General features: G+C 39.3%; 1 protein-coding gene and 1 pseudogene across 2 annotated transcripts in view; one reads left to right on the forward strand and one right to left on the reverse strand.

Moving 5' to 3' along the window:
• LOC126199053 (F-box/WD repeat-containing protein 2-like) overlaps positions 1–26,033 on the reverse strand; it is a 128,080-nt gene that overhangs the window by 54,910 nt on the left and 47,137 nt on the right. For both annotated transcript variants that reach the window (XM_049935761.1, XM_049935763.1), the window contains one exon: positions 9,380–9,606. In XM_049935761.1, coding sequence (XP_049791718.1) covers positions 9,380–9,606 — 227 coding nt within the window. The remainder of the gene's footprint in view (positions 1–9,379; positions 9,607–26,033) is intronic.
• LOC126199780 (5S ribosomal RNA) lies at positions 5,320–5,437 on the forward strand (annotated as a pseudogene).

Raw genomic sequence — 26,033 nt, forward strand, 5'->3', positions numbered from 1 at the left:
TGGGTGGTGGACAGCAAACTAAGGACATAGGAGAAGCAAGGTGGACAATAGCACGTTCATCCATTTGTGTTTCCTATATGAAACTTTTGTACGCAACACCTTAAAAACATAAGCAAATGATAGTATCAATTTCTTAGATTTGACATTAACCACAGTTAGAGGTAAATATGAAATTCCAATTTATAGAAAAACCACAACTATCAATTCCATCTGTATCAACATAAAAATGCATACTTTCATGCTATGATTACTAGGATACTTAAATCGCCACTAACTGAAAATGATATAAATATGCAACTGCTTCTTTTTCTTTTTCCTGGCATTTGTCATGTATCTTCACAGGGTCAGCATGTTAATTATTGAATTTGGCAAAGTTAGTGTTATGTTCCTGTCGCCACCCCCCCCCCCCCTCTCTCTCTCTCCATGACACAATTTGTACCCCATCTGTCTGTGTCTAGTTTTATCCATGTGAAAGTGTGTGAATGCTTTCTGAATGTTTGTGAATCATGTAACTGAGGTGGGACATGCATACCAGCCCATTATTCACCCAGTTAGGTTTGGGAAACCATCTAAAAGCAATACCCACAACGGCCAACACACCGGCTGCAGATTTGATCCCAGACCAGTGTCCCCCAAATCCCAAAGCGGAGTGCTAACATGCACGATTATTTGTTTGGGTGAATAAAAAGGAACTTAATGTCTTAAAACAAACAACAATAAACATATGATATGGAATCAGTTAGGTGACATTACGAACAAAAAGAGAAAAGAGAAACTACAACATTTGGTGAACATGACCAACTACGAACAGAGTACAATTTTATAACATTGATAAAAAAAATATGTATATGCCCATGTTTTATTATAGTCATGTATCTGATAAAACTGAAAAATATTTTCGCAACAGCAAACTCAAAATACGAGGGCCACTCCAAAAGAAATGCACACTATTTTTGTAAAAATACAGTTTTCATTCTGTATGTGTGAAAGTTTTACAGTGTGTAGATACATCCTTCCTGCTTATTTTCAAACTTAGTTCAACCTGTTCCCGTGAGTTGCGCCGTCACAGCATGTCTTCAAGATGGCTGCTACACTTGACGTTCGTCAGAAGCAACGTGCTGTCATAGAATTCCTGTGCTGTGAAAACAAGACAGTGAGAAACATCCACAAGAGGTTGAAAAAGGTGTATGGAGATGCTGCTGCCGATCGCAGTACAGTTAGTCAATGGGCAAGCAGGTTACGTGATGAAAGCGGGCACGGCAATATTGAGGATTGTCCTCGCAGCGGCAGGTCTCGCACTGCACACACTCCAGGCAATGTGCAGAGAGTTAACGAATTGGTGACTGCTGACAGACGCATCACAGTGAACGAATTGTCACGTTATGTTGGGATAGGGGAAGGAAGTGTTTGCAAAATACTGAAAGTTTGGCGTTATAAAAGGTTTGTGCCAGGTGGGTTCCCAGGATGTTGACAGTGGCTCACAAAGAAACAAGAAAAACTGTATGCAGTGAACTTTTGGAACAGTATGAGAATGGTGGAGATGATCTTGGAAAAATTGTGACAGGTGATGAAAATATGGTTCTACCATTTTTCACCAGAGATGAAGAGGCAATCAATGGAGTGGCATCATGCAAATTCATCCAAGAAAAAAAATTCAAAACCGCACCTTCTGTTGGAAAAGTTATGGCTACGGTGTTTTTCGATTCCGAAGGACTCTTGCTGGTGGACATCATGCCAAGTGGAATCACCATAAATCCTGATGCATATGTGCCGACACTGAAGAAACTTCAAGATCGACTGAGTCCTGTTCAACCACATCTGCAAAAGCAGGATGTTTTGCTGTTGCACGACAATGCACGGCCACATGTCAGTCAAAAATCATGGAAGCGATAACAAAACTCGGATGTACAACACTGAAAAACCCGCCTTACAGCCCTGACCTGGCTCCATGTGACTATCATCTCTTTGGGAAACTGAAAGACTCTCTTCGTGGAACAAGGTTCGAAGATGATGACCCCTTGTGCACGCTGCCAAACAGTGGCTCCAACGGGTTGGTCCAGAATTTTACTGTGTGGGTATACGGGTGCTGGTTCCAAGATGGCATAAGGCAGTTGAGAGGGATGGAAATTATGTGGTGAAATGAAAATATTGTTCCTAAAGGATGCATCTACACACTGTAAAGCTTTCAAACATGTAGAATAAAAGATGGCTTAAAAAAATAGTATTTTTTATTTATTTATTTATTTATTTTTATTTTTTTTTTTGAGGGGGGGGGGGGGGGATGACTCTTGTATGTTTCCATACAGAAAAACCACTTGTAGTTCAGTTGCAAGACAGTATTGATAATAGAATATCTTTGTAAGTCTGAGAGCATAACAAATTAAGTGGAGTAATTGTGAAAACATATTTACAGGACATACTGGAAGGGATTTTGAATCTACATTCATAGAATATTCATGTCTCCAAAGTAATAACATCGCTTTTGGTGTGCTCTTGGCTGAATGCATACACTATGTTGAACGCCTACAAAGAAATCTAAAAAATTACATAGAGCAGACAAGGGATGCATACAGTAAACATTAGAAGAACTTGAAATTTATGCGCTCAACATTCTGGATAATGAATATGTTCTGAACAATAACAATGGTACCACCAGGAGTTTGCCGGCTGCTGTGGCCAAGCGGTTCTAGGTGCTTCAGTCCAGAACCGCGCTGCTGCTTACCGTTTCAGGTTCAAATCCTGCCTCGGGCATGGATGTGTGTGTGTGATGTCCTTAGGTTAGTTAGGTTTAAGTAGTTTTAAGTCTAGGGGACTGATGACCTCAGATGTTAAGTCCCATAGTGCTCAGAGCCATTTGAACCACCAGGAGTTCACTGTTTTCAACGCTATGACACTCCAGTGAAATGTACAATGGCAGACTTGTAGGGAGGTAGCATTTGGTGGAGTGCAGAGACTATGAGGGCCAAAGTGGTCATGCTGAGCCTGCTGCTTGTTATGGAGATCTCTGTAAGTAACCCGGAGACAATGTTGTCACACTGACCAATAGGGGTTGGTGTTACCTTAATGTCACTACATTTTATTGTAAGTTTATTTTAACAATTTTAATAATAATTAGTTGTTCTCATTTCACCACAGTTATAATTTTATTACTGGTTTTTAATAATGACTTACTTAGACCAGGAAAGCTGGAAAACTTGAAGAGAAGAATGAAGACAATAAAATGTGTGTCAATAAGCTGAAGTGAAGCTGGATGCGAAGGATAGGATGAACTGAGGAGTGAAGATGTCTACAATCTATTACTCAGGGAGACAAAAGGTAGCAGCAGAATAGCCATTCTATTACAAAATAGGGTAATAATATGGGTAGAAAGAGTAATACATGATCTCAGAATAGGAAAGATACTGACAGATCTATTGATAGTACAGGTACCTTATGAAGAAGTTGCGTTGGGTTGTTTGGGGGAAGAGACCAAACAACAAGTTCATTGGTCTCATAGAATTAGGGAAGGACGAGGAAGGAAGTCAGCCGTGCTCTTTGAAAGGAACCATCCCGGCATTTGCCTGGTGCGATTTAGGGAAATCACAGAAAACCTAAATCAGGATGGCCGGACGTGGGATTGAACCGTCGTCCTCCCTGAATGCGAGTCCAGTGTGCTAACCACTGTGCCACCTCGCTCGGTATGAAGAAGTAACAGGGCAAATGTATAAATGTAATCAAAGCTCAACTGCTGCAGGATAGTAATGGGAGATTGGAATAGTGTGGTGGGAGAAGGCAGTGAATGGAGTATTGTGGAAAAATATGAACTGGAAATACAAAATGGGGGAGGATAAAGGTTGACTGAATTTTTTGAGACAAAGCAAATGTTCATCACTAATACATCGTTTGCTAACCACAAAAGAAAATGCTATAGATGGATTTCAACAGCAGACAAAATGAGATACTAAATAGATTATATTTTTGTGAATAATAGATACAGGAAAGCAGAGAAAAAAACTCTTACAGACTACAAGTAGCAGATATTAAAAGCAATCACATGTTAGCCACAAAGCAAAAGAGCATAACACTGAAAAATGTAAAGCAAACATACAAAATTGAGACATGGAACTTACAAAGATATAGAAGAAGGAATGAAAACATTGGGAGAAAAAATAGTCAAAACTATAAACAAAAGCAAAAGAAGTAATTAAGAAGTAGAGGAAAGATGGACAAAAATCAAAAGTGTTATAACCTAAACAGCAGAACAAGAAATTAAGTACTTTTGAGAAAACACAACAAAGACGCCGTGAGTGAGAATGGGGTTGGTAAAGAAAATGGAAGAAAGAAGAAAATATAAAAACAAAGGAAACAAGAATAATCACACTATGAATAAAAGGCTAAATAATAAGTTGAGAAGGGAGATAGAAAAAGCAAGGTAGCATTGATTGAACATATAGTGTAAAGGAGAAACCAGTTCTAACCACTGAAATGAATCAGAATCTTTATTCACAATTCAGGATGTTATGTGCTGAATCATTTGGAGCCACAACAAAGGGATTAAATGTCATGGGTGCTCGATAAGTTTTCGTAAGTCCTCACCAACAGACTTTACATGGATCATAAGATCCAGTACAAAATCTGATTGATTGATGATGTTCTGGTTCATCAGTCACCCTACAGGTAAACCCCCCACCCCCACCCCCAAGACAAAGAGCCTGCATGCTCTGATAGACTGCATGTTGCGTGAAGAGGTCATAAGACCTTCTACATTCCCCAATACATCACCAATGTTCTTGGTTCCTAAGAGCATAAGGGGAAATTCTGACCAGCAGTTGATTATAGTAGGCCTGTTGTTTATGCTATGTGTCTTTATTTAAATCCGCTAAGCTGTTATAATATTTCTTAAAATGACAGAGATGTCTTCTTATTGAAAAATTTTGAGCCTTGTTTAAATAAAGTGCATAAACTAAAGGTGAAAGATGTTTTTTCTCTGAACCTTGCCTAGCTGTTCCACATTCCCTTGGTCATGTTTCTAAAACTGTTACTACATTCTGATTGATCACATCAGGCAGGAAATGACTTTACCAGAAATTCTAGAAATAAATAATTTTATGACCGATTTTTAAATGAACAAAAAAACTTCCTTTAGATTTCCTTTTGTTCTTAAACTCACACAAACAAAACTCTATAGTTCTACCAACAATCATGTTAGTAGGATCAGGGAAAAAACCATTAGTTGTCTTATGATACCTGTTTCCAATCCTCATTTTGAGGGCTTTGAATTCTTGCATTTAACAAAATTCAATGCATGAAAGTCTTTATTTAGGTAGATCTTAGCACTCTTCAAACGGCCTTGCTGCAGTGGATACACCGGTTCCCATGAGATCACCGAAGTTAAGCACTGTCGGGCGTGGTCAGCACTTGGATGGGTGACCATCCGGGCTGCCATGCGCTGTTGTCATTTTTCGGGGTGCACTCATCCTCGTGAAGCCAACTGAGGAGCTACTCAAGTGAATAGTAGCGGCTTCAGTCAAGAATACCATCATAACGACCGGGAGAGAGGTGTGCCCCTCCTATCCGCATCCTCCACTGAGGATATGACACAATGGTCGAACGGTCCTGGTAGGCCACTCGTGGCCTGAAGACGGAGTGCTTAGCTCTCTTCACATGGTAAATGATGTCAGTTTCACCACAAAAATTGCCAAGATTATTGCTTCATGTTGACAGTTCCAAAAATGAAAATGAAATGATTGTAAGGCATTGATGGCCTCGAGGCCGCACCCAGGGAATTTCAGCCACTGAGTTGCAAGCCTTATTTCAGGTGAACCACAATGAGCGACTTGCATGTTGGTGATGACGAGATGACAATGACGGCGACACAACACCCAGTCCACAAGAGGAAGAAATCTCCAATCTGGCCGGGAAACAAACCCAGGCTCGCTGTATGGTAGGCAAACACGTTACCACTCAGCTAAGCAGGTGTAGTCCCAAAAATGTCTTTTCCAGACTGTATTAGGTTGGTGCATAGGTTCACAGTGTTTGTTTTTCATGTTGTTATTCCAGTTACTATGAGTTTATTTATCAAATGTCATTTTTTTTTATTTGTAGGGTTCACTGTTGTTATTTGAGATTACATATTGTCATTTGGAGACAGTGAGTGGATCTGTGGACACTAGAAAATGGAGCACTAAGTGGAGAAATCAGAACATTTCTGACACATTCTTCTATTTGAGTGCAATAGAGGGGTGATAGCAGCAGGGGCAGCCACAAACATTTTGCCATGTATGTGGATAATTGGACAGAATATGGCAAGAAAATGATTTTCTCATTTTAAGAAGGATAGTTTTGACATTGGTGACTGTCAAGCGCATTAAGCCACAATGATGCATGTCAGTGTATTTGAGAACTGGCAAATGTGATGAACAGTAATCATCCCTCCATCGTGCGACATTTGCAAGCAATGAGGAAGGTTCAAAAATCAGGTGTATGGGTACCGCACACTCTAAGCCAAAATCACAAAAATCAGCAGATGACCATATGTGCATCTCCGCTTGCTTGTCATCAAATGGCTCATGAACAATGATAACCATTCCTATCCTGTATTGTTACTGGTGATGAGAAATTGTGTCTTTATGCTAACATAAAGAAAAGAAAGGAATGGTTAAGCCCAAACAAAGCAGCAGCTCCCTGTACAAAGACCTGCGCGCTTCCAAAAAAGATAATGTTATGCAACTGGTGGAACAGTGATGATGTGATACACTATGAATCATCTACCTGAAGTGTAAACATCACTGCTGACATTTATTGTCAACAACTGAGATGTCTTGCAGGAGCAATCCAAGAACAATGACCAGGAAGACTGCATGAATTGATGGTATGCCATGATAACGCCCAGCCTAATTCTGCTAGACTGACAAAACACGCTATACAGGAGTTGGGTTGGGATGTATTTCTGCAATCACCTTATTCATCTGTTCTTGTGCCCTCATATTTTCACCTTTTCCGCTCTATATTGAGCAACCTCCTACAAACTTCCTTTCTGGATGAAAATGCACTCCAAACACCTCAATAAGTTCTTCGCCTCAAAATCAAGTGATTTCTACTGTCACGGAATCAAGAAGTTACTCCAGCATTGGCAGACTGTTGTAAATAGTGAAGGAGAATATGTTATTGATGACTAAAGTCTCTGTAATGTGTATCTGTTGCGTTTATTAAACTTATGGGAAAAGGCTATGAAATTATGCGCCAACCCAATATACGTGACTATTCCATAAACACCCAAACATTGCACATGAAGCCATCGACATTATTGCAGGTGAGCTATTATGTAGTGCTCATCAAATAGCACAGTTATAAAAAAAGGTATATTACTTGAAGAATATGGGACCATTATCTAATATATTTTGCATGTATTTGTGGTTCAATCCCAGGGAGCTGATCATTACTGGATATATGTGACCTCCAACTACAACAGTGTCAGTGAAACTGCATCTGCAGGAGGGATATGTATCACTAAAATTCACTTTCTTTCTCAGATTATGTACTTGATGATACACAAGTGATTAGGACAGCAGAACTGTACTTGATCATTGATTTTGAGCTTTCACCACATTGTGAGGGCTGCATATGTTGCTATCAGGTTTTTCAGGTATCATGGCATAGAGGGTCAGAGAGAGCCTATATTTGTTCCTGAAGAATCTTTATCTGCACAGTTTCTGTGGTTCCACGAGACATCACCTTTGGTTGCTGGGGGACTGCAACCAACAAGATGCTTACCAACTGTATCCTAAACACATCAGATAAACATGAGGAAGTAGACGTGCCTGGCATTCTTCACAAAAGGGCTGTACATTCTACATCATGTGTGGTCAAGTATTGTCCACAAAACGTATAGCGTTGACTAAAATGGGGGCTGTACCTTGGAATCCAAACACAGGAGTGGACAAAAATACGGAAACGCCAGAAGCACAACAAATTACCAAGCCTAGTACAGTGTAGGGAACCTATTGGCACTCAAAACAGTTTCCAGTCATCTCACAGTAAGTAAATACAGGTCCCGTATGGTTTTCAAGGAAATCTTGTGCCATTCTTCCGACAAAGTAGTGGCAAGTTCAGGTAACAAAGATGGATGTGGAGAGCAATCATGCACCCTTCTCTGCACATCAGGCCACAAAGGCTCAATAATTTTGTGATCTGGTACTTGTGGTGGCCAGGTGAGATGCAATAATTCATCCTCATGCTCACAAAACCACCCCTGGACAACATGAGCTGTGTGAACAGGGGCCCTGTCATCCTGGAACACAGTATCACCATTTGGGAACAAACACTGTATGATTATGATGGATCTGATCTGCAAAAATTGTCACATAATCCTTGGCAGTAAGGCGACTTTGCAGAGTAACCACAATGCTTGAGGAATACTGTGACATGGCTGCCCAGATCATCACTGAATCCCCACCATGCTTCACTCATGGGATGTAAACTCAGCCATACGGTGGAATTGGTGTGAAACAAGACTCATCTAACCAAATGAATTTCTTTCATTGCTCCACAGTCCTAGTTTTACGGCTTCAGTACAACATTATCCTATTGTGAGCATTTGGTTACAGTGTGAGCTGGAATTCCTGCTCACTCTGGAATTCCCAGATTACAAAGCTGCCTTCATGTTGTTTTGGTGTTGACATTTAGTTCTCCAGTGACTTTTGCAGCTGTCGTTGTCCTATTTTTGTTACAATCCTCTTCAATGACTGCCTGTCATGTTCACTCAACACACACTTTCAATTGCAACTACATTTCAGATTCTCCCGAAAAAAGATTATTTTGTAAGCTTATTATTTGGAGTCAGCAACTTTAAAACATAAAAATTTGATTACTGCAAAGAAAAAGCCTTCAAAAAATCAGATACAGAAATAATTTTATTTTTACATAGCATGGAAATAATTTTATTACATGTTTTATAGTATAAAAATTACAGTTATTAATAAAATTACTACATATCTGGGAAGAAAATATGACTACACATGTATATGTATGTGTTTATTATGTGTGTGTGTGGGAGGGGTGGGGGGCGGGGGGGGGGGGGGGGGTCACAGATGTTAGTGTGCGCACACTTCCAAGCACGAGAGGGAAGAGAGGCCATACGTGGGCCCATGTGTGCGCATATGCGCAGGTGTGGTGGTGGTGGTGGTGGTGGTGGTGGTGGTGATGGCGTGTATTCCAAGATTATTTTTAAGTGTTAACACTACAATATTTTTGTCAACATAATCTGCCTAACTTCTACAGGTGACTATACAGTTATGTTTACACATGAATATTAATTACCTTTCAATGCCAATAACACAAAGGCATGAAACAATAATAATTCTTAGCACTACATGCATCAAATACTATTTTTACTACTTACAAGCAATTAACAAGTCCTTACAACAGTCTAATCCAGTTATTTGGTCTGAGCTTAAACAGATTGCTCTCACATTATGATGATGATACGCTGAGCCATTGGAAATAGCAGTGCGCAACTTTAGTGTTCTCAGACAAGCTGCTTTCCAATCTCTTTCCTCTTTCCCTCTTTGCTTATTTCCTAGCAAAAAGTACTTTCTCCGCCAGACTTCACTCAGTGAATCAATTACCCTGGAAAAAAATGAACAGTAATTACTTCCAATAAGCAGCTTACAATAATAATACACTTGTTAGATATAATGTTTGGTGGAAAACACATGCAGTATAATGGCTCGTAACCACCACACAATATGTTCCCAATAAGTGTTCTGCATATACAAAATCTTTTTGAAAGCACATTTTGTATGCACTAGTAAAACTTAGAAGAGGTACAAAGAATGAGAAAGAGAGCTACACTCAGCAGGTAGACAGGCTGCCACTGGGGGGGAGTAAAAAAGATAAAGCCCCTGCTTTTCTCATACTGTATGAATCAGGCTTGATATCTTTGTTATATCCTTCATATTGCGCACCCAAATAATACAAAGAAGGCAAGTCCTGGTGGGTTTGAATTTTACTGAACTATGAGTCTAATAAGACATGCTTACACAATACTCATGCAATTTTTTTTACAAAAGACCGGAAAAATTGGTAGAAGCTGACCTGGGTGAAGAACAGTTTGGGTTCCAGAGGAATGTACAAACATGTGTGGCAATAGCAACCCCATGACTTATTTTAGAAGATAAGTTTTAAAAAAATCAAACTACCTTTATAGTATTTGTAGCTTTACAGAAAGCTTTTGACTGGAGTACATTCTTTGAAATTCTTAGGATAGCAGGGATAAAATACAGGGAATGAAAACTTATTTAGAACTTGTGCAAAAATACGTGATTGGAAACATACGAAAGGCAGGCAGCGGTTGAGAAGGGAGTGAGACAGAGCTGTAGCCCGTCTCCAGTATTATTCTGTCTGTCATTGAGCAAGTAGCAAAGGAAACAAAGGAGAAATTAAAGTTCAGAGTGAAGGAATAAAAACTTTGAGGGTTGCAGATGACATTATAATTCTATCACAGGTAGCAAATGATTTGGAAGAGCAATTAAATCGATAGCATTTGAAATGAGGATATAAGATTAACATCAGCGAAATTAAATCAAGGGTAGCTGAATGTTGTTTAATTACTTAAGGTGATGCTGAAAGAGTTATATTAGCATATAAAACACGAAAAGTAGTAGAAGTGTTCAGCTATTTGGGCCTAAAAATAACTGAACATGGCCAAAGTAAAAAGAATATAAAATAAAGACTGGCTATAGCATGAAAGGCATTTATAAAAATGCAGAATTTATAAATTCTGAATACAAATTTAAGTGCTAGGAAATATTTTTTTAAATGTATTTGTATGGAGTGTAGCATGAATGATAAGCAATTTAGACAAGAAGACAGTAGAAACTTTTGAAATGTGGTGCTAATGCTGTAGATGATTGAACAGAGCAACTAATGAGAAGGTACTGAATTGATATGGAGAAAAAGAAAAAAAAAAAAAAAAATATGGCGCAACCTGACTAAAAGAAGGGACTGTCTGATAGGACACATCTGGAGGCTTCAAAGAATCAAACCGAATACAGACGTAAACAATCTGATGGATGAAAACTCTTCGGAAGGCATCAATACAGACTGGTAAGAAGTGAAAAACAAGCGAGGAGGCAGAAGAAATTCAACTGTAGCAAAACGAGAAAATGAACTGGCCAAAACCACTGAAGACACAGGAAAAGAAAACAAAACATCTTACAAGACTGTGCTACAAAATGGAAAATCTGGTGAACAATGTTTGAGGCCCACTATACAAACGTTTGTGAGTGCCAGTACTAAAAACAGAAAGAAAGCCATAATAGGTATTGGCGATGAAAAATGAATGCTGTATGGTGACAAAAAAGCCTGGTTCCACCTAAGCAAACTAAGAGGTGGCACCACAGCTGAAACTGTAACTAACTTTTTACAGAACACTTTCCCAAATCACAACAATTTTATGGTTGAAAAACTGGAAACAAAGGGAATAAATAATAGCTTCAAAACTGGTGTTAATTTTGACCTAAAAGATAAAACAATGGACAATAGTATATGGCCAAAGAACATTGTGATAAAACGTTTTTTATTCCGGAGGATGCCCAATGCACCAGTGTGATAAACTCCCAAGACCAAGAACATTCCAGTGAAAAAGGAAATGATATCATTGAAGAAAATGCTGTCTTAGTTATAGCGAGTGTAAATGTGCAGTGCCTCAGAAGAAAACTTGATACATTATCACTGTTTGTTGATGAAGTGAGACCTGATGTATTATGTATATGTGAACACTGGCTAGTCCAGCCACAAACAGAATACTACAGAAACATTGAATATTTAGAAATGGTGAATGTATGGTGTAGAGAAACTACTATCCATGGTGGTGTGGCTGTGTATGTAAATAGTAAACTCAGTGCCAATAAAATTGACTTAAGTAAATTTTGTGTAGATCTAGACCTACAATTAGCTGCTTTGGGACTGTCAGATGCCAACTTAATTGTTGTTTCTGTCTACCGTTCCCCAGATGGAAATTTTGAAAATTTCCTCAACCAGTTGGAAAGCTGTCTGTGTCACCTAGTGCACTAGGGACAAAAATTGCTTTATGTGGAGACTTCAACATTCATACTGGAGAAGGTAATGATAAAGAGCTTTCATGAACTTAGTAAGCAGCTATGGGCTATTTGTAGGAAACTCTCTACCAACAAGAGGAGCTATTTGTCTTGACACAACTGGGACAAACCTAAATAGTTGGGACTTCAAAGTAAGTGTGGTGGACCCTATACTAGCAGATCACCACGCAGTAATCATGAAGTTATGGACAAACTCAGTAAGTACACAACAAATTCCCAGCTGGCACTCAAATTATGTATTCAGAAATAGAGTTATTACAAAGAAAAGCTTAGATGATTTCAAAACTACAGTGTCTTCTATAGATTGGCACCAAATAATTGATGAATTGTCACAAAATTCTGCATTCAATCACACGTTCCAGACCCTTAAAGTGAAATTTGATGAACATTTCCCATTAAAACCCAAGAGATATTCAAATGCTAAATCAAAATGGAGACAAAAAATTAACAAAGTAAAGAGCTGATATACTTCTAGACTAGCCAAAATAAAATGTATTGTCCAAATACTAAATCACAAGGTCAAAGCTGGTAAAGATATAGATATTAGACTGAACTCTAGTTATTTACAGACCAAAAGGATCTACAGAAAGAAAGTAGAAAAAGCAAAGAAGGAAAGCAATGCCAGATATATTGAAGAAGCTCACAATCCTTGTAAAGCACCATGGGACCTGGTTAATGAGCACAGGAAAAAACCCATCTCTTGCTCTAATTCTTGCAGTCCAGATGAGTTTAATGACTATTTTATAAAAATAGTGGAAAACACAGTAGATGAAATTCCTGACTTTGGAATAGATCCTGCAGCTGCAGTGAAATATGGGAATAAATGCAGCATGGTAATGTGGAAGAGAGTGCATCCAAAAGAAATAATAAAAATTGTAAAAAGCTACAAATCTTCAGGGAGCCCTGATATTTATGTCATGTCCTGTACTATGTGAAATTGCACAGCCATTAGCAGTAGTAATAAATAAAAGCCTCCATACAGGGGAATTTCCAGACTTCCTGAGAGTAGCACGCACAGTGCCTGTTTACAAAAAAGGCAGTCCACATGAAGTGTCAAGCTACAGGCCCATATCTACAATACCAGTACTAGCGAAGGTGATGGAATCGATAATGAAAGAACAACTATTAAGTTACTTTGAAGGAAATATCTCTTTTATGATGTGCAATGTGGCTTTCGGAAGGGCTGGTCAACAACAACAGCTGTACTTGACTTAGTTACAAACATAAGTCATGGTTTTGAAGACAAAGAGTCCATAGCACTAGTACTCTGTGACCTTAGTAAGGCATTTGACTGCCTCCCACATAAGGCCCTGCTCAGAAAGCTAAAAACATATGGTATAGGCAGATCTGTCCTGCAAACTCTTGAATCCTACCTGAGAAACAGACAACAGATTGTCTCTGTGCAAGGAGCTGATTCAAGTGAGAAGAAGCTACAGCATGGTGTGCCACAGGGATTGGTAATAGGGCCCCTGCTGTTCCTTATCTTCGTAAATGACACAGGCTCCAAAAGGGCACACCTTACAGTTTGCGGATGATACAACGTTGTTCTCAAAAGGAGAGAATGTTGGACAGGCAATCCAACAAACAGAAGTCTTGTTCAATGAATCTAAGGCCTGGTTTATCATGAACAAAATGAAAATTAATGAAGAAAAAACTCAGAGGATGATATGCAGCCTCAGCAATACTGGAGCACTGGATAGCGCAGCAGATGTTAAACTTCTGGGCTTTCTCATTGATACCAAATTAACCTGGCAACAGCACACCAAACATTTATGTTCCAAACTTTCATGGGTCCTGTACCTCTTGAGGAAACTGAAAAGTTTAGTACCAGAACAGTACCTTCTAACTGTGTACTATGCAATGTTCCACAGCCACATCAGTTATGGGCTGTTGTTGTGGGGCCATTCTGCAGGCTTCAAGAATGTGCTTTTACTGCAAAAGAAAGCAATTAGGATCATTACTTCAAGCAAAAAACCAGACCATTGTAAACCAGTTTTCACCAGCTTAGGAGTTCTGACTGTTTACAGCCAGTATATATTGAACTGCCTCTTCTACATAAAGAGAAACCATGATATTTACAGAAAGAGAAATGAAGTTCACAAATACAGCAGTCACAACAAAGACAGTATCGACCTGCCAAGGTGTCGATTAGCAAAGATACAAAACAGTTCCCCAATTGTGTCCCTAAAATTGTTTAATGCTCTACCTGATCACATTCAGTCTTTACCATGGGAGCAGTTTAAAATTACTATTTTGTTTAAGCTAAAAGAGCAACCCTTCTACAATATTGAAGAATTCTTCTCTAGTAATAGCATAGTGTTTACCTGAGTCAGTTCCATGACTCCAACAGCAACTGTTATATTTAATTTCATTATATACTTGTATCTATTTTATAGTTGTGATATTATTGTAATCTATTAAATTACTATCATAGTAGAGTTGTATTCATGTATTTTGATAACGTTGTATCTTGACGCTGTCTGTCCAGCTGTGGCTGGTGAATGACATAAAATTGGTAATAAAGGAAGTGTGGGAATAAAAACTGCAGAGAAGACCAAGGGATGAACACAGCAAGCATGTTCAAATGTGTGTGGGTTGCAGCAGTTATTCAGAGATGATGAAGCTTGCACAGGATTGACTGGCATGGATGACCGCAAAAAACCAGTCTTTAGACTTAAGACTGCAGCAGCAGCAGCAACGACAACAAAAATCAAAACTGAATCTGAAATCACCTTAAACAGTAACATATTTAGTGATGTTACAAATTATTTATCAGCAAAACAGAACACAGCATTTAAAAGAGCTAACTACAATTATATTTCACAATGTTCTGTTTGGCACAGACAGGATACAAAACCCTACTGGCCAGAAATTATGTGATTTATTCATCTCATAATAACCAATCTTCAAATCATTTTATTGGATGTATAGGAGACATTTCAAGATTTGCACTAGTAATATTTTATAAGAAAAAATGCAAATGTTCACATTATTTTACATACATTTCTGAGAAACAACAACAAAAATACTTACTATAATTTTCAGTATCCAAAAATGTAAGATACATAAGTCCATTGCTCAAACTGTGAACCTGTTTTCAATGAATTCTTCAATACACCAATAACACTTTTCTGCCAGGAAAGTAAAGAACAATCTTTACCTTTTATTGTATTGTAAATTTTTCACCTCATATATTCTGGTGTCTGGGCATAGAGTTTTAAATGGTGTGTGACAAGTTTAAGATTGTCCCTATGGTGGGTGAGTGCTGTAGTTGTGGTGGAAACAGGAAGTGTAAGTGTCAAGCGCATGTTTTTTTTTTTATTTTTTTTTATACAAGAAAAACAACACCTCATATACAGGGTGATTATAATTAAAGTTAAACTTTCAAACTGCTGTAGAAATAACACCACTAGTCAGAATGACATCAAATTGCAACAGAATATTATTGGAGAAGGGTGAAAACGTATGGCAGAAGAAAAAAATAGTGTGAAAATTGATCAATAGATGGCACTGTATGTGTCAGAATACGCAACTGAAAACAACTGTCTAGTGCATGACCCATTGAAGTTAGTATAAACATGCGGGTACACAGCTTTTCCTCCTTTTGTGCCTGTGGTGTTCGTCGTGACTGTGTTAATGCAGAATCATGCTCTGTTTGTAAAGCTGTATTACAAGAATGATGACTGTGCACACGTTGCTCTCCAGAAGTTCCAGACACTGAAGGGTTTGGAAAAAGGCGTTCATCTGATAACTGCCGTGTGTCTGGAGAAAATGATTCTGAAATTCCAAAAGACGAGTTCTTTTGGTATGCAACATGGTAGAAGAAGGAAATGAATTGATTCAATGTCAGTGGAAGCAGAGGCCACAGCAATGCAGGAGGAGACTAATGGTGGTGAGCAAACGTGTAATGCATGAAGAATTGCCTAAACATTGGACATACTCATGAACAAGGTGCGTAAAATCCTACGAAACATCCTTCTTTGTTGTCCATTCCAAATTACCGATGTGCATGAGTTGCTTCCTGTTGACCTGCCAGCAAGAGAGAGACCTTTGCTTTAGAATTACTTGCTCTCTCGGAAGTGGATAATGATTGGCTATGGAACATTTTGTGGACAGATGAAGCCCACTTCCATCTGACAGAATTGTCAAAAATGGGCAACGGAAAATCCACACACAAATCAACCAGTACCACTTCATCCTGAAAAGATCACTGTGTGGTGTAGGTTTACGGCATCACTTATCATAGAGCCATATTTTTTTGAAGAGATAGGTGCTTCCAGTCCTGTTACCTGTACCATCACTGGTACGCACTATGGGTATCTTTTGTACAACCAAATCATTCCAGCTCTCCAAGAGCGTGGATGGGATCATTTTTATGCAAGATGGTGCACCTCTGCACTTTGCAAATCCAGTGAAGCAGCTGCTGAAGCGCCATTTTGAAAATGCTAGAATTATCAGCTGCCATTTCTCCAGACTGGCCACCCCGATCACCTGATCTTAATCCATGTGACTTCTGGCTGTGGGGCTATCTAAAAGATGTTGTGTTCAGTGCTCTAACTGCAAACTTAACTGCACTGAAGGCACGCATTGCGCAGCACTTTCTGAACATGACTGCAGGAACACTTTGATCGGTTGTGGAACATGATGATTCTCGATTTCAACTTGTTGCAGAAAATGGTGGACAGCATATTGAACAAGTTTTGTGCCAGTCATACAGAAATTAATGATCAAATTTGATTTCAATTGATGCTTTTTATACAGTTTTTGGCCTCAGGACAATTAAAAACTGATGTGATTAATGCTTTTTATGCAATTTTTGGTTTCAGGACAATTAAAAACCGTTGTGAGTGATGCTTTTTATGCAGTTTGTGGCCTCAGGACAATAAAAAGACTGATTTTTCCCATCCAATGTGATATGACATTGCCGTGGTGGATGAGCTTATGTAACTAACAGCATCACACCTGTACACCCATGCACACTGAATAGCACAGTCTGTTTAACATGAAATGCACACCTTAGGCACTGCTGTATGACTCATTTGTCATTTGTAGTCAACCACTATTAAATTATTATGCTTACAGTGCCATCTATTGCGACATTTTGTAACTATTTATTTTTCTTCTGCCATACGTTTTCTCCCTTCTCTGATAATATTCTGTTGCAATTTGACATCATTCTGACCAGTGGTGTTACTTTTGAAAACATTATTGGAGTTATTAGTTATCCAATTATAATATTTGAAAATAATTATGACAGTCTAGATCGCAAGGTACATTCATTAAAATGTGACTGGTTTCGATCATTACATGATCATCTTCAGACCTACAGTCATTTTGATGGACAATGGCAGTGTATGGAGTAGGAACAATCGAATGATGGTAGCGAACTGCACTGCTGACTACTGTCATTCAGTGCGTCCTGCTATGTACATAACCACTGTCCGTCACAATGGCTGTAGGTCTGAAGACGATCATGTAATAATCGAAATTGATCACCTTTGAATAAACATGCCAATTGTTTAGTTGACCATAGACATTCAACAGTTCCCCTGCTCCATACACAGCTATTGTCCATCAAAATGGCTATAGGTCTGAAGATGATTATGTAATGATTCAAACCGGTCAACTTAATATAAATGTGCCTTGTGATCTAGACTGTCGTAATTATTTTCAAAGGAGCAATTGACTATTTTATGGTTACTGTATTTGTGGCACTGGACAAAACACATGCAGAAAATGCTAAACTACTTATTTTATTTGCTTCCTATTTGTGTGTGCCTCCCAATTTAAATTTTTGTCAAGATTTAGGACTAAGAACTTTACAATTTTGCTTCTGTGATATCCTCATCACTGAACATCAATTTTATTTCACTCTATTCTAATGATTTAGTCTCAAACTGCATTATTTTGGTTTTATATATCTAAAAACAAATATGATGTGACTTACCGAACGAAAGTGCTGGCAGGTCGATAGACACACAAACAAACACAAACATACACACAAAATTCAAGCTTTCGCAACAAACTGTTGCCTCATCAGGAAAGAGGGAAGGAGAGGGAAAGACGAGAGGATGTGGGTTTTAAGGGAGAGGGTAAGGAGTCATTCCAATCCCGGGAGCGGAAAGACTTACCTTAGGGGGAAAAAAGGACGGGTATACACTCGCACACGCACACATATCCATCCACACATATACAGACACAGGCAGACATGGATGGATATGTGTGTGTGTGCGCGAGTGTATACCCGTCCTTTTTTCCCCCTAAGGTAAGTCTTTCTGCTCCCGGGATTGGAATGACTCCTTACCCTCTCCCTTAAAACCCACATCCTTTCGTCTTTCCCTCCCCTTCCCTCTTTCCTGATGAGGCAACAGTTTGTTGCGAAAGCTTGAATTTTGTGTGTATGTTTGTGTTTGTTTGTGTGTCTATCGACCTGCCAGTGCTTTCATTCGGTAAGTCACATCATCTTTGTTTTTAGATATATTTTTCCCACATGGAATGTTTCCCTCTATTATATTAATATCATTATTTTGGTTTTAGTTTGATTTAGTTTTAGTCAATTCTGATGGAACCAAGAATGAAGTTTTTATAAAGCACTTTTAACAATTTCTGGAATTCCTTGAGGCAACTCATTTTCAATTATAACTGATGTATCATCAAGAAATATAATTGAATGAACATTGATAGCAAGTGGTAGGTCATTTATGTAGGAAAGGAACTGACAGTCATCCACTATCGCAGCTTGTGGGACTCTGTGGGAAATTGTTTTCCAGTTTGAAGAATAACTGCTTCAATTTGATGTTACAATTACCCTTTGTTTTCGATCTGCTGAATACGAGTTGAACCATTGTAAAGCACTGTCCATGATTCTGTATATTAGTAATTTATTTAGAAGTAAGGAGAGGTTCCCAGAATCAAATGCTTTTGTCACATCACAGAATATGCCTGTAACATTTCTACCCTTATCCAATGTGGAGCGTATCTTAAGAGTAAACTCACTGACTGGATTTACAGTGATTTTTCCTTGTTGGAATTCAAAACAGTTTTTAACAGTTTTCTCATTTATAGTACTGAGTTTTTTAATTTTATTTTGCTGCAATCTTTTCCAACACTTTAGAGATCAGCAGATGAGGGTTAGGGCACTAACTCAAAAATATTTGTGTAATGGTTTTATCTCAGCATATTTAATACATTTAGAAAATAATCCTGCTTAAAGGTTTCGTTTATAATAATTGACAGAGGTTGTGAAATGATATCATACACATCCTTGATTACAGATGTGGGCATTTCTTTCCAGCCAGATGAAGTTTTGCTTTTAAAGACAATCTTCCATTTTCCATATCTCTTGGGGGAATTTCTTTCAAACTGTTTTAAAAGACTTGTTCTGGTTGTTTTCCAAGCTTATAAAATTTACCATGTCTTGATAAGCTGCCAATCTACATCTCACTTTGCCACATTTAACAAGAATTCATTGAAACAACTGGACATCTGATCAGGATTTATTATAATATACTTTTCAAAAACCTCTTGATGTTTGACTTTAGCTCCTAATTCTGACTGAACAACTGACCACATTGTTTTTGTTTTATTTCTTGTTAGAGGATGAGTGTATTACCACAATTTTTAGATGCCATTACACCATTCCTGAATATGGTTTTATAACAATTCTGCTTGACTTTAGGTCATTGTGGAGCAGCCTCCTTCTGGCACTAGAGATTGTTATTCCTTGTATAATCCACTTAGCTTTACAGCTTACTTTTTTTGACGAGTTCTGGGGGGGGGGGGGGGGGGTAGTCACTGAATACATCTACAAAAGAATTTAAGAACTTGTCATAAATTCTAATGCTTAAACTGGAGTGGTCTAAAGGCCACATTACAGCACTTAAGTTACTGCAGAAAAAAATTCATATTACTATTGCTAAAATTCCTTTTCATATAAATTTCTAGGAGCTTTAGTTGGCTGCTTTTTGGAGCTCAGTAAACACAGCTGAATGATCCTAAACACCTCGGTGGAAATAGTACTTGTTAGTTTCAAACTATTAGTATGCAATAAAAAAATATTATCACTGTACGCCACTGATCTACTGTTTTCTCTGGCAAATTAATAAAAATTTAACGTAGACAGATTTCTGAATTAAGTCGCAACATTTTGCTGATTTATTACAGTCAATGAAAAGTGTTTAAGTATAAGTCCTGTTGGCATCACAATTTTATTCTTGGCTTCTTTCTGAAGTTTTTCTAGGAGACATTGAATTTTAGCTAAGAACATTTTTGCTAGTGTACATCCAGGAGTACTATAGATTGGGGGGTTATGGGAATGAAAGATATAATGTACGGAGAATTCCCACCTGTGCAACGCAGAAAAGTTGGTGTTGGTAGGAAGAATTCTGTTGGCACAGGTAGTGAGGCAGCCATTAAAGTAAAGCACATCGTGTGGAGCAACATGTTCAGCAAAGTCTTGATCACGGTTTGGTGGGGGGCCACTCATGCATACAGACAGCTTGTTAGTTCTTATGCACACATAGAAATTGACACAGTGGTTGCTGCTTAGAGTGTAGATCACATGGCTGCTTTCAAAGGTAGCCTTACCTTTGATAGGAAGATGACTGTGACAGGACTGGAGTTGGTGGTAGTTGGAGGATGTATGCGATGTGTCTTGCATCTAAGTCTATTGCAGAGACAGGAGCCATGAGTCAATGGGTTGGGATCAGGAGTGGAGTAGGGGTAGACAAGTACATTGCCTAAATTGGGTGGGTGGCAGCATACCACCATGGGAGGGATGAAGAGAATAGTGGAGAGGGTATTCCTTTTTCCAGGGCAGGACAAGAGGTAGGGCAAAAGCCTGACAGAGAATGTGACTCAGTTCCTCCAGGCCCAGGTGGTACTGAGTCACAAGAGAGGTACTCATTTATGAATGGACAGTGGGTATGTGGTGGGTGTCTGGAGAGACAGGGGATGTGAGATCTGTTTCTGGACAAGGTTGGTAGGATAATTTCAGTCCGTGATGACCTCATAAAACCCTTTACATATTTGGAGAGAGTCTGCTCATCACTACAGATGAGACAACCATGAGTGGCTAGGCTGTAGGAAAATGACTATTTGGTATGGAGTGGGTGGTGGCTGTTAGAGTTGAGGTATTGTTGGTGGTTGGTAGGTTTGATTGGCTGGAGGTACTGACACAGCCATCCTTGAGATAGAGGTCAACATTGAGAAAGGTGATTTGTTGGGTTGAAGAGTAGCAGGTGATGGGAATGGAGGAGTATGTGTTGAGGTTCTGGAGGACTGTGGATAAGGTATCTTCACCCTTGATACAGCTCATGAAGATAACAACTATGAATTTGAACAAGTGAGAGGTTTGGAATTCTTGTTAGTTTAAAAGGATTCCTTTAGATGGCCCATGAGTAGGTTGACATACGCTGGTGCCTTGCACGTGCCCATTGCTATACCACATATTTGTTTGTAAGTGATGAGCTCAAAGGACAAGTAATTCTGGGTGAGATCGCCATTGATCAGGAAGAAGGTTGCAGATTTTGAGTGAGTCGGGAATTGGGAAAGGTGGCATTCAATGGTGGCAAAGCCATGAGCATTGGGGATGTTTGTGAGAAGGATATAATATCAACAGTGATGAGCAGGGCCCCAGGCAGTAAAGAAATCGGAACTGTGGACAGTCATTGCAGGAAATGGTTGGTATTGTTTATGTAGGAGGTTAGGTTACAGGTAATAAACAGAAGGTGATGGTCCATGAGAGCAGAGATTCTGCCTGTGGGGCACACTACCCACCCAAAATAAGGCATCCTGAGTCGTTGGGTTTACAGCCGTTAGGAAGCATGTAGAAGGTAGGAGGTCAAGGAATAGTAGGGATGAGGAGAGAGGCAGAATCAGAGGAGATGTTTTGGGATGGATCTAAAGACTTGAGGATGGAGTTGAGTCCTGCTGGATTTCAGGTATGGGGTTGCTATGGCACATATCTGACTGCTGGAAGAGTCTCTCTCTCCAGGTAATCCCTGGGGTTCATAACCAGTCGACAGATTGGCTTATAGGGACAGAATCAGTTTTTGTGTGGGGGATTGCTGTTATTTCTACAGATCTAAGGTTGACTTCCATGTTGAGGGATTTCGGGAATGATAGTGAGGTAACATTCAAAAAAGAAAAAAATGTGGAAAATTAGCGGGGGTGACTAGGGGATAGTGGGAGTTGTTCATGGTTGGATGGAGGAGTGAACAGAGTCAGGTAGGATTCAGCGTTGATTTTGGATTAAGTCCGATTGCTAGGACTGGTAGCAAAAAAGTGTTCCCACTATAGGGACTGGGACACAAGGACAGATCTCCATGACCAACCATGTCTAACCACAATTACTGCTCCTTTGAAGGCATCACCTAAAAGCAAATCTGTGCTACTGCAATGGGCCCCCACATGAATCCATTTAATGCCATTCTAATCATGGACCATCTGGAGCAGGTTGTTCCAGCTCGTGCACAAGTCCGTGACCGGGGGAATGTTCACATTCCTGCAAGGCACTGCCTCTCAGTTTGGGCTGTAGTTGTTTGGGCACACTGCTGCAGCAATCATGTGTACAAGCGAAGCAGTGGCAGGTGCATTACTTCAAATCCCAACTCAGGCATGCCAGTTCATGAAATCGCGCTAATTCGAATTTAATCTACACAAAATTAGTCAGAATTACAAACTGAAGGCCACAGAAATGTAACAGCTGGTACAGGATGAGCCGGCAATGTGTAACTAGTGAGCAGAACAAATTAACATGTAACATGATAACAAACCACAATCACACTGTGTTCTGGTGTAGTGAAAAAGTATTTTACTACATTATTTGTGGAAAATACTTGTTATAGTTATGTACGCATCACAACATCTCAGCATGATGTGGAGAATGGAAGCGCTTGCCACGCGAAAACATGACAAGCTACCTGTAGTAATTAACACAAAAGTGATCCAGAAAGTTCATGCACACCAAATGTAAAGAATAAATAAAAAAATGAAAACCCACTGATGATGGCACAGTGGTGCCGAAACATGTTTGGGTACTGAGAAAAACGGTGTTTTGCATAACTGGCAGACCTCACATCCAAAAATTTTTAACGTGTAAGCTTTGTGCGAGAGAAGATTAACATAATTTTTTTTTTTTTTTTTTGTGTGAAACAAGTGCACTTACAGTGGATAGGCAAAATTATGTGAACAGTGGTAGTAATAGGATGGTGGTTGTGTTAGATGGTCAACAATGCAGGTAAGGCACATGTCACAATGGACTATGCATGTTCAGTACAGACTACACACCAGTGCAGGTTGTTTATGAGTAGTGCACACTTCGCATTTGCATTGAAAGTTCGCGGTCTTTGTGCAATGAAAGACCTAACAGAGTTCCAAAGAGAGCAGATTGTGAGGGCCCAGTGAGCTGGAGCATCAGTAACCAAGACAGCCGACTTATTGAATGTTTCAAGAGCAACTGCTTCAACAGTCATGACAACATACACAAAAGATGGAAAGACATCAATGTGTAAACGTAATAGTGAGCACAAATCAAAATTAAATGGCAGAGATCATTGTTCACTAACACTAACTGTGTAAAAACAACACAAAACTATGGTGGTTAAAGTGACTGCAGAGATCAGAAGCCATCTTTGAGGCCCCATATCTATTGACAGTCCTCCGAGAAAGCGAATATTTATGGATGGACGAGTTGCTATACCGAAACCATTAGTGACAACAACCAGCACAAAGAAGTGTAAAACATGATGTCAGGAGCACAAAACCTGGAGGCTGATCAGTGGAAACACTTCATATGGTCCAACAAATCAACGTTTTCATTATTTCCAACACTGAGCCAGGTTTACATCTGGAGAACCGCTAGTATTCATTTCCTTTCCCGTTCCACTTGCAAATAGAACAATGCAAAAACAACTGCCCAAAGCCTCTGTACGAAGCGTAACCTCTCTCATCTTATCCCTGTAGTCCTCACACAAAATGTATGCCAGCAACAACATAACAGTTCCAGAGTTGGCCCTCTAACCCTCCTTAATAGTACTTCGTGAAGAAACATCTCCTCCTCCCCAGAGACTCTCGTTTGGGCACATGGAGGATCCCTTGTAACACTTGTGCACTGATTGAACCCACTGGCAGTATGCCTCTGTTGTGGCTTGATGTCTTTTCCAATTTGACATGGTGGGGATCCCAAACATTCGAGCAGCACTCTCGGATGGGTCACACAAGTGTCCCACACACTGTCTTCTCTATAGTTCAGCCACACTTTCCCAAAATTCTCCCAATAAAAAGAAGCCGATCATTCACCCTTCCCACTACCAACCTGACATGCTCATTCCACTTTACATTGCTCCACACACAATAATCAGACAACTAATCGATGTGACTGTCTCAATCAGCACACCACCAATGCTCCACTTGAACATTACAAGATTGTTTCTCCCTCACACTACACTAGCATGATCAAGATTCTATTCACTGCACCAACAAGAATCTCTGTCCAAGTCATCCTGCATTCTCCCATAGCCACTCAATGATGACATCCCTCTCCCATAAACCACAGTGTCCCCAGCAAACCACTGTAAACTGCTGCCGCCCCATCCATCAGATCACCTACGTATACTGAGAACAAGACTAGTCCTATCACACTTCCCTAGGGTCCTTCAAAAGTCACCCCTGTCTCTGATAAGTACCAGTTGTTAAGGACAACATAATGGGTACCATTACTCAAGAAGTCCTTGAGCCATTCCAGTGCTTCTGCTACAACTCAGAGTTCTATGCTCACAGCAGTGCTTAATGTAACACATTCCTGACTGTAGCTGCAACATGATTACCAATCACATCAAATACACATATATCACAATTAAGGTTCACAAAGAAAAGAGAAACACATTGCTACATTATAATGAGTCTTGAAATCTCAGTATGGCTCGTGGAGAGCTCTGTGATCAAAAAACAAATAGCCAAAGACTAACACAGAGTTTAAGATGAGATACACTTCAAGACAGTGTGATATACAGGGCTAATCAAAAATATTGAACAATGTTTGTAATTTTATTTCTTATGACAAAGAAGTATGTAAACATAAATCCATCATCAACAAAGTGAAAGATTCAATAGTTTGACTAGTCTTTGTATAAGTTTCATGAAAAGCCAAGGTGGTACATATTCTTTGCTGCAGAAAAATGACAACACTACACAAATGATTATTTTGTCTGCTGCATTTCCAAAATGTGAACCCATTGTTAAGGAGTAATGCATACACCAATGTCCATTCAACACAGAGCTTCCTCAAATACAAATTTACTAGGAGGTGATCAGAAGGTATTTAGATAACTCTCGCATGTGCAAAACTGCAAACAATGAACCATCCATACACATCAAATAAAATATCAACACAGCTTATCCACTTTTGAATGAAACTTCTTGTTGTGTGATAAATAGTGCTCTGGTTGAGTATATTAAACACTCAAGCTATTTTTATAGAGTAATGGTGAGACTGAGTTCCTACCTTTTGTAGACGGTCTGATAAAAAAAGTGAAGAACCCAGATCATGAGAAGGAATGGAATGAAACTTCACGGATTGACAGTGTACATAATGTTATTTCAGTGATTACAAAATCACATGAAATTTACAAAGAATTTGGCAGTATGAGCCCACTTACCAGTATGACGCTGGCCTGGGTGCGTGCAATGATTCAACTGGTAATGGTGCCAAAGCCATCCTCTCTCTTACTAGAGCAGGCTGGCCTTTAACTCTTGTAACTGGTGCTCAATATTGTGGGTACTGGCATCACGATGGAGTTGACATCCGAGCTGGTTGCTCATGTTCTATTGGATGTGGGGATCTTGATGGACATGGGAACACCTCAACATCATGCAGGACAGTCTGTAGAGTCACGTGCCTCATGCGGACAGGCACTGTCCTGTCGGAAAATGACA

This window comes from Schistocerca nitens, chromosome 8, assembly GCF_023898315.1.
Source record: "Schistocerca nitens isolate TAMUIC-IGC-003100 chromosome 8, iqSchNite1.1, whole genome shotgun sequence".
NCBI classification, from domain to species: domain Eukaryota; kingdom Metazoa; phylum Arthropoda; class Insecta; order Orthoptera; family Acrididae; genus Schistocerca; species Schistocerca nitens.